We start from the raw sequence: 10615 nt of genomic DNA, 5'->3' as shown, positions 1-10615 counted from the left end.
TTGGGGTTCTGCCCTTTCACACCTGTACCACTCCCTTCTTTTGGGAGGAGAGACCAATCGCAATGTGTTGCTTCTAGAAATGTCCCCCATGGATGAATCCTTCCTGTCGCTTTTGTGCAGGTGTCAGACATGCCCAAATACATGTTTGCAAGACTTGTCCTTTCAGCAATGACTTCATAACCTGCAGATGTCAAGAACCAAGACAAAATAATACAGCACACGCCAGGTTGAATGTGGTTAACTAAGTTGCTTTTAGTTTATTAATTTTACCCATATACATAGTTGGTTTTGAAAACACCATGTGAGGAGCCAGGACAAAGTGTAACAAAATGGTATGTGAAAAGATTTCAATATGCAACGTGATGGTGTACCTACTGTGTTTTATATATACTTTACATTGAAAACCAAATAAACCACAGTTCTCAGAGGAAGTACACATTTTATTTTGAACTAGCGAATTTAGTTTATTAATATGTAAAAAAATAAATCTACAATAGCAACAGTGCAAACACATCAGAACTTGCATGGCATACAGAACACAAATGAATAAAAATTATTGTACAAAGGGTCCGATGTTTCCTATGGTACTGGCTGTGATATGTACAAAGAACAACAGGGTGACGAATAAACTGCAACTTAAACAGGAAGATGAGCTGCATATTACTTGTTCTGTCTTGTATGGCCTCTCTATTTCAGGGGGTAAAGCCGTCATGCCCTGGAACTGCAATTAAAATAAAATAAAACAGTTTCATCATATACGATTAGAAATCTATTTTGCTCTCTAACTAGTTAGCAAATTGCATGAGAATCTGTTGTTAGCTTTGTATTGTGGTTGTGACTCTCACTGTGGAGACATCAAACTCAGTAAAAATATTAATATATTGCATGCCAAATGATCATTCAGTGTGCAGATCCATTGTTCTCAGCTTGGGAACAACTGCACACACTGGCATCCTCTCCTAAAAAGCAAGGCCAAGCTTTTGTTTGTTGATTTGTATGACCTTGTTTTGGTTTGTGGGGCTGTTTGGTTGGTTTTGTCTTTGTTTTCATCCTTCTGGAAGGTGAAAATGGAAGATTACAGCATTACAGTGCTTTTGGTATATTGGATGACAATTGAAAGTGTTCATTGGTGCATACAATGCTTATACTTGCATGTAGAAGCCAGTTAATTGTGCACACATGTTCCACAGAATGGTTGAGGCTGGAAGGCAGCTGTGGAGCTGATATGGTCCAACCCCCCTGCTGAAGCAGGGCCACCTAGAGTAGTGTCATATTTCTATATATTGAGCATTTTTATGCTTCCTTTAGAATTCAGTACAGTTTTTATGGAGGTTGCATACCTCCATACCAAAGCCTCTCCTGGCTTTGACATGAAATGAGAGAGATTTTGGTACACCACTTAGTTATGCATTTCCAAATGTACTCCCTGCTTGCATGGTTTAATTCTTGAATTAAAGGAAACACTGACAGGTTTATGTTGAACAAAAGAAGTTCTGTGAAAAGTGAGCCCCTGGGCACAAGCATTTTTGAAAGTTTGAATGGCCACCTGTACAGTATGTGCTTGTTTTTCCATGTTGCAATTATTCTTCACAGCAGAAAAAAATAATCTAAATGTGGATTTATTCTTAGAAAACACAACACAAAGCTAAAACTGATCAGGAAGCCGTCCCTTCAGCAGGATGAAGATCTTATCAAATTAATTCCTCCACTTCAAGTTTTTCCTTCTTGTAACAACTAACTGATTGTTTGGACATTCAGGTTAAATCTGTTCTTGATTTTGATGAGGATGGCCAATTACACATAACATTACTAATAAGAGAAAGAAAAGGAAAGAGTCCTAATCATATCTTTGAAGAATATGCCCAAGTTACTTGAAATAGGAAACTGGTGATAAAAAGGAAGAACTAAGAACTCCTATTTACAGTTAATTCATTCTTTGAATATGTTCTTTAAGCCATAAGTATTGTTCTTTCATCCTGTAAGATAAAGGGGAACACCATTTTCCAGAAGAAAAAAAAAAAAAAAAGCTTAAAAAATAGATGCCTATCCCCTTCTGATAAAATTTCCATGTGTTTTCCATCTTCTTAACTTGTCCTCTGACAAATAATCAGTGAAAGAGCAGCTAAGTGGTTGCTACCGGCCACCAGTTGCAAAGGTCAAGAAGCTTAACCAAAAACAGTGAATAGTCATATGTATTATCATCACATGTAGTCAATCACATGTAGTCAATGAGTACTTTTCACAGAAGGTCTGTAGTGTCTACTGACATTTAGAATAAATAATAACCTACTGGGTAATTATTTTTATCTTACATTTTCTAATCTAGAAGTTAAAATCTTCCAAAGGTGCACAAGAAAGAGAGACAGTGTCAATGCACTTTTTTGGTCCACTACTATAGACATCTCTAAGACACAAGATCAACAGAAAAGTGAGAGATATTGGAAGACTGTTCATGTAGCTCTATGTGGTTTAAGAGTTAAGATGGCAGATTCTTGAGGCTTCCTTATGCAGTCAATATGCTTTCCCCTACAAAGTGATTCAGAGAAGAAATCCAGGAATTTCAAATCCTCCATTGCAAGGCCCTAACACAAGACCCTGCCAATAGAGGGAGCCAATGGAAACTAGCTTTCTAACTTTGATACATACGGTTGCTCTTTCATCTGAGTCCTAGACACTGTGGAAAAGTCCATATTCCTATCACTCAACCCAAATCCTGATCAAAACTCCAGCTTTTCTATTCTTTTTAAACAGTTATAGAACTTGAGTTATGTGAAAGTATTGATAAAACATTCTCATCATTTGTTACTGCAAGTCTTCAATGGCCATGTAAAGAGTCTGAAGTATTTATTCATATTCAATCAAGCATGGTTAACCCCATTTGTTTCATGGCATTTTAGCCTTCTCCTTTTTAACACTTAGAAAAATTGATAGGAAAAGACTTACCGACCATTCTGCATTGTCTGTTTTTGAACATCTCACATTTACTGGTAGTTTAAGCACAAGCTCATTATAGGAGAGACCCTCTGATCTGGACCACTTGAACTTGTTCATTGCATCCATAAATGACAGATTTTTATATTGCTTAGGACTCTTGATAATAAAAGGCCAAGTCCTGAAGAAAAAATAAATACAAAGAATTAATAATAATAATAATAATAATAATAATAATAATAATAATAATAATAATAAAGATATATGACATCAAGTTGGAACTGATAAGGAAAAGCTTTTGGAGAATTCACTCACAAAAACAAAGGCACTATTAATATGCATATATATACATAATTCATATTCTTACCTAAATTCTCTGCTAGTGAAAACTGACACAGTGTCACTGACATTAACAGGCCTATGAAAGTTTGTCATCAGTTTAGAACTTGCCACCAGATGCTTTTAAAAATTAAGGATTTTAAGTTAAGGAATACATTGCTGTTCTCATCTAAAAACTGAATACACAGGCTATCCAAAACAGAACTTCTATTGTAACCTCACCCCTGGAGAAAAAAAAAAAAAAAAGGTCACACTTTCTACTAAGCTTGACAGACTGTTGTAAAGAAATGTTTGCCATTAGGAAGCTGCTTCCAGATTGCTCTGCCAAGCTGTGGTCATAACTCAGATAACAAGTCAAACTTCATCCTAGCACCAGGGTGCTAGGTTGGCAACAGTGACAAAAGATCAAATGACATCCAGTGTTCTGGATGTTGTCTTTTGGCATTTCACAGTGCTCTGCCCACAAGGGAACTTTTGGCAAGGGTTGGGATAGAGACCTGCTGCACTGCTGTAAGAGGGCTGAGAATTCACCAACATTTGGCAAACCTCTTCCTGAACAAGTGGGGTCAGTCCCTTTCACCATGCCCATCCTGAGATATGGGAAGGGAAGGAATGTCTTTGTCTTTCATTTAGTAGAGAAAACTCAAATATAATAATGAAGATTTTTTTTTAAGGTAAAGAAAACCTTTTCTATTTTTCTTCCTTTATCTTGTCTCTGCTGGAAATAATGGAAAACAGCATGGTGAGTGTGGAAAGTTTTTAAGAACAGAAAGTTATGTAAACTTTGTGAAAAAAAAAAAATAAAGTGGCTAAAACTTTATCTAACTAACCTAATTATTAGGTTAAAAACACGCTGAAGTACATGTTACCTTTTTTAAAACTGACAGACCCGTGTTATCTTGCAGTATGTTGTCTTCCATTTGCTTTGGTTAAAGGGTTGCCCATGCCAAAGTTCAGCTCTGCTCAATATATAGGCACGGAGGACATAATTTTAATCAGACACCTATTTTACGCTACTGTAGCCCAATCACTTTAATCTTAACTCCTCATGATTTATACCACTGTCTGGGCCACCAGGCCGAGGAAGAAAAGGAGTTTTAAAGTGAGCCACCAGTGCCTTGATCCTGCCTCCAGCTGCCTTTATGTGTAAGTCAAGAGCGACTTTAAAACAGTCAGTGAAGCAATTCCAGTGTAAAACTGACACAAGAGAGATGAGTATCAGGTCACATATCCTTAGGCTGACAGAGTTTAATGAAACAAGAATTGTGGATTAGGTCATAAATACTAGAGGCATTAATAATCTCTTCTTCTAATTACTCTTCCATTTGCAGCAGACAGTCTGCATACTTACTCTATTCAAAACATCTTTAGTTCCCCAGGCCAAATGTGCATTTTTTTCTTAAGTACAGTTATCATGAATGAGCACTCAAGAGAGCATACAATTGTTAGAATATTTTCTTTCTAACCTCAGAAAGACTCTTTTAGCTAGGACTGATTTAGAAACTGTGTTCTCCCTATATTAAAAGGGATTGTAAGTAGAAATATCATTAAAACTGAAGTAGACATTGACTGCATTCTGACTCTTCAGTCTTGGGTGTAAACTTCAAAACTAAGACCAGTAAGCCTGTACATCAGATTACTTTGCAGTAAGAGTTTTATACTTATTTTTATGTATTTCATTCATTTGCAAACTGTCCCTTTCAGACTATTCCCATGCTATGTTTGCAATCACTTCCACTGCTGATCCTCTACTGAGATGCTTTCATTTTGGGCATTGTAAGGAACATTTAATATCTGAAAAAATATGCTTTTCATTGATTTTTATATCTTCACACACATATATCATGTTCATAGTAGACTTCTTCCCATCTCCTACAAAACCCCAATTTTTTGTTAGATTCTGGAAATCACAATTGCTCATAGTGAGCAATATCATTGTGCAGGTCAACCTAGTGAAATGAAAAGGGCAGAAATGTTAGATCCAACGATTCAGTGAGATACATGTTTTTGCCTACACCTTCATGATGAAGGTCAGCAAGAGTTCTGCTGACTTAATGAACAAATTGCAGCACCTGATTTAACCTTCCTCCCTGTGCTACACCCTCTGCAAACTCACAGGCCAGCAGCCAGATGCCAGCTGAATTGCATGGACCTTCATGATGTTTATTAGAGATCCAGAGTTGCCTGAACGGTAACAGCACCCTTCCACCCACACCACTCACATATTGAACCCACATATTGAACATTTGTGGCCCACTGAAGTAGTCAGAACCTACAACAGAATGATATTCCCCCTGTCAAGGCTGAGCAGCCAATGTTCAGCATTTTGTGGGTTATTTCTGTAAGGAATTAAAACTGATGATGAAACTAGGGGGGTGTATTTCTAACAGTCCTTTTTACCTCTCAAAAATGTGCAGTAACCTGCTTCCCTGAAAAGCAGGAATCAAAGTCTCAGAAGACAATGTGTTTGCACAGAAGTGCCAATTTCTGCAGTCAACAGCTAACCAAAATACTCTTCTTCCTCTTGGCTAGATTCCTACCACTTATTCTCCATTTTTCTCTACTTTGTATATCGTCTTCTGACATGTTATTCTAGAGCTCCATCTCCCCATCATGGTACTTAATCGACTATTTTATCTTTTACAACGAATGATTTAATATTCTCTCATCCCCTCCATTTTTTTCTAATTTACAACTTCTTCCCATTTTGTGCATTCTTGTCAGTGTCACTGAAACAGATGTCACTGAGTTCCAGATTTGAGAAAAATTTTTAGCATCAATTCTTCTCTTGGTTGCATTGATCAGCTGCAGCAGAATTAATGACAACAGATCTACACAGGCTAATTCAACTCTCGTGGTCCCAACATCCTAATTTTTCAAAATTATCTATATATCCTTTATTTCTGTAACTGAAACACTGATATGTTTTGATAAACTGATACATTTGAAAAATTGGTATGACTGATACAATTTTTTATTTTTTTTGATGGTTATTGGTGGGGTAACTGCTGTAAGAAAATATATTTCTTTAACTGAAGAAATAACTTTTCAATTAAAAAATAGACAAAGTAATAAAACAATTTGGCAGGAGAAATAAGTAGTTGCACAGGTTATTCACCAAAATGAGGTGGCATGAGGGATCTGCAACACATTGCACTATCAGAAAGAAATAAGGACTGTATAGAAAGGACCCTGTAAGACTAAAGATTAAAGTAACAAACAGAGATAGAGGTGCTGAATTCATAAACGTTTTACTTGCCTGACTGGTCTATAGATTTCCTTAACACCAATGAACTGGAGTTGCTCCATGATGTCTGGAATACTTGCACACCGTGTGAGGTTGATTCGTGGGTAATAGAGCAGATATGACAGGCACATTTCATTCCTGGTGCTCAGACCACCCTGAAAATGGGATTTTTCTTTTAATCAAGATAGCATTAGAATTCCATAGATAGAAACACTGATTAGTATTTATATGTTAATGAAATATGTATCAGGAAGGCCAATTCAACAGGTTTACCTTTCACATTAGGTTATTAAAGAAAAAGAAGTTTTTGCATAATTAATTACAAAATACACTGCAAGCTCAAACAACAGCTCCAGAGCTTAAAAAATGTCAGAAGGAACACCTATCAATAAAATAAGCCTCCAGTTTTGTTGAAGAGTATGATCTGAGAAGTTCAGATTTACTTTTGGTTGTTTCCATGGTCCTTATATGTACCATGTTTAAGAAAGATGTCTTCAAAATGGAGCAGATTTAGGAAAAATCTAGTAAGATAATTAGTCTTTTTAAAGGAAATCAAATGAGCTTTGCCTAGAAAAATGGAGGAAGGGATGTAATATGTTTTTACATAGACTACATATTTTGATAGAGTGAGAAAGAAAAAGAGTTGTGTTATATAGTTACATAGTTATATTATATAGTTATGTTTTTTATATTTATATAGTTATATTTTATCTAGTAAAACAGATTTGTGGGACTGTTCCCACAGATCTCATAAATTCATGAACCAAGGCACAAGAGCTAGTGTAATCACCACACAGAAAAATAGGACTACCTGGACTTGACCCTGAAGTATGATAGGATTGAATAATTAAACTCCAACTGCTTGCTTTTCACTAGTAAATATCAGTAACAAACAGAAAGCAACTGATTTAATTCTGCACAAGGACACAAGGATCAGCAAACTCTTTGCATGCATTTTGAGGTAATCTGTTTAACTGAAATTGTTAAAACTCCATGCCAGGCTTTCTGAAATTATCTTTTCCTATCAGCATTCCAACCTATGTACCTTCAGAAATATTTATTTCACTGCCTTGCTACATGCTGTTATGCATCAATTTGTGAAGTGTCATATCAATTAAAATTACAGTATTCAGTTAACTTACCCCCCAAAAGTAAGCTAAGACCACAGACCACAGATTTACTATAGGACACCTTTTTGAAGAACAGGGAAGCACACTAGTGTACTTCAACATACACATTTTTTAAAGATATTTCATTGTTTCTATGCATAATTCACTCAATTATACAGCTGGCTCAACAAAAACTGAAAGGATTTGATTCTCTATATTTGGACAAAATGCCTAGTATACAGATAAATAAAAATATAATACAATGGGTGAACAATTGGCTGACTGGGCGGGCTTAAAGGGTTATAGTAAATGGGGTTACATCAGGCTGGTGGTCAGTAACTAGTGGGGTTCTCCAAGGCTCCATTTTGAGGTCAGATCTCTTTATTGTCTTTGTAAATGACTTGGATGCAGGATTTGAAGGTACATGTATACTGAGTAAGTTTACAGATGACACTAAATTGGGAGGAGCTGCTGACTATTCAGTGTAGAGAGGCATTGCAGGGAGATGTTGACAAATTAGAGAGCTGGGCAATCACCAACAACATGAAGTTTAACAAGAGCAAGCGCCAGATTCTGCACCTGGGAAGGGGCAACCCTGGCTATATGTACAGACTGAGGAATGAGCGGCTGGAGACCAGCCCCATAGAAAGGGAGGTTTTGGTCACTGGCAAGTTGAATCTGAGTCACCAGTGTGTCCTGGCTGCCAAAAGGGCCAACCATGTTGTGGGGTGCATCAGGCACAGACAGCATTGCTAGCCGGATGAAGGGAGTGATTGACCTGCTCTGGTACAGCCTCACCTCAAGTACTCTGTGCAGTTTTGGGCACCACAATGTAAGAAGGATATAATAATATTAGAATGTGTCCAAAGGAGGGCTACAAAGATGGTGAAGGGTCTAGAGGAGAAGACATACATGTATGAGGAGCAGCTGAGATCCCTTGTCTTGTTCAGCCCAGAGCATAGCAGGCTGAGGGAAGCTGCGGCCTGCAGCTCCCTCATGAGGGGAGCAGAGGGGCAGGCGCTGAGCCCTGCTCTCTGGGGACAGCGACAGGACCCGAGGGAATGGCATGGAGCTGGGACAGGGGAGGGTCAGGCTGAGGGGTAGGGAAGTATTTGGACAATGCTCTCAGACTGTCGTGGTTCTGCTTGAGTGGGTAGCCGAGCTCCACCACAGCCGCTCTCTCACTCCCCCTCCTCAAAGAGGAATGGGGAGAAAATATGTGAAAAGGGCTCAAAGGTTGAGATAAGGACGAGAAAATCATGCAGTAATTATTGTAACGGGCAAAACAGACTCTGCATAGGGAGATAGTAAGATTTATTGCTTATTACTAACAAGCTAGAGAAGTGAGAAACAAAAGAAAGAAACCAAAAGCACCTTCCCCCCCCATCCACCCTCTTCCACCTCCTCCCCTCGAGCGGCGCAGGGGAACGGGAGAATGGGGGTTATGGTCAGTCTACAGCGCTTCTTCTCTGCCGCTCCTTCTCGGTCACTCTCGTCCCCTGTGCTGTGGGGTCCCACCCACGGGATGCAGTCCTTGATGAACTGATCCGGCGTGGGCTTCCCACAGGCAGCAGCTCTTCCAGAACTGCTCCAGATATGGGTCCGTACCACGGGGTCCATCCCTCAGGAGCAAACTGCTCCAACCTGGCTCCCCTACGGGCAGCAGCTCCTGCCAGATCACCTGCTCCTGCGTGGGCTCCTCTCCACGGGCTACAGGTCCGGCCCGGAATCTGCTCCGGCAGGGGTCTTCCACAGGCGGCAGCCTCCGTCGGTGCAGGGCCACCTGCTTCACTGTGGTCTCCTCCACGGGCTGCAGCATGGAACCCTGCTCCACCGTGGTACTCCATGGGCTGCAGGGGGACATCCTGCTTCACCATGGTCCTCACCACAGGCTGCAGGGGACTTCTGCTCCAGCGCCTGGAGCACCTCTCCCCCTCCTTCTGCACTGACCTTGGCACCTGCAAGGCTGTTCCTCACTCCTCTCACTCTCCCAGCTGCTGTGTGGCGCAGCGTTTTTTTCCCTGTCTTAAATATGCTCTCACAGAGGCGCAAAACAACATCGCTTATTGGCTTGGCTCGGGTCAACAGTGGGGCCCTTACCAAACATGGGGCAGCTTCTAGATCCTTCTCACAGAAACCACCCCTATGGCCCCCTGCTACCAAAACCTTGCCACGTAAACCCACTACAGACACATGGTCTGATTTTTGTGTGGTCTTGTGTGGAGCCAGGAGTTCAACACGATCCTTGTGGGTCCCTTCCAACTGAGGATATTCTGTGCTTCTATGTTTCTATTTTGCTTTTATTTATACACCTACTGCATATGCCTACATGCAACGTATGATTCAGCAAGAGCTATCCCTATGCTCTGGATGTCACAACCAACCAGCTCTTCCCTATTAAAGAGATCTCACCTCCTGGAGATCTGGATGCAGCCCCTCCTGAGGACAAGGGATCATTCCCTGGCAAAAGGCAGGTGCCTGCAGCTATGCCTGTCCCTACATGTAACAGGTTTGGCCTCACTCCCTGGTTTCGCAGTCAGCTGGCACAGTCCAGCTGCTGCAGTAGCTCCAAGTGCGCGCGCAGGTAGAGCACCCGTTTCTCCTGCCCTGCTCTGGGGATAGCAGCTGCCAAGGAGGGTCTTTGCAACTCCTTGCTAACATATGCAAAGTACTTATTTGAGCAGTTAGCTACTGGAAAACATGACTAACATACCACACCAAGGCTCACGGCTCCCAGCTGCCTCATCTCAGTCCTACTTTAGGCACAAATGGTCTGATCTTAGTCATGGCATAAGTGAAAATCAATATGTAAGAACTCATAATTACAACTTCAGGGAAAGATGGGTAACAAGTTCATAAAATAATGCATTAGAATATGCACAATTTACATGTTAGTATATAATATGAAGAAATTGCTCCTTTTACTTCTGAAGTCTAATTTTTCAAGATCTTTTATGTTCTGGCCTGCTTATTTTTATAAACTAGACAT

General features: G+C 39.9%; 1 protein-coding gene across 1 annotated transcript in view; it reads right to left on the bottom strand.

The window, feature by feature from the left end:
- Window positions 1-232: 232 nt before the first annotated feature.
- The window catches only part of MOXD1 (monooxygenase DBH like 1), a 53966-nt gene continuing 43583 nt past the window's right edge, over window positions 233-10615 (bottom strand). The window contains exons 10-12 of the mRNA XM_068677409.1: window positions 6530-6672; window positions 2944-3112; window positions 233-721 (exon numbers count right to left, since the gene is read on the bottom strand). Of these exons, the coding sequence (XP_068533510.1) occupies window positions 554-721; window positions 2944-3112; window positions 6530-6672 (480 nt within the window). The 3' untranslated portion in view covers window positions 233-553. The remainder of the gene's footprint in view (window positions 722-2943; window positions 3113-6529; window positions 6673-10615) is intronic.

The sequence above is a fragment of the Anas acuta genome, chromosome 3 (assembly GCF_963932015.1).
Source record: "Anas acuta chromosome 3, bAnaAcu1.1, whole genome shotgun sequence".
In the NCBI taxonomy this organism is placed as follows: Eukaryota; Metazoa; Chordata; class Aves; order Anseriformes; family Anatidae; genus Anas; species Anas acuta.
The sequence above is the reverse complement of the archived record's forward strand: the minus strand, read 5'-3'. Positions and strand labels throughout refer to the sequence as shown.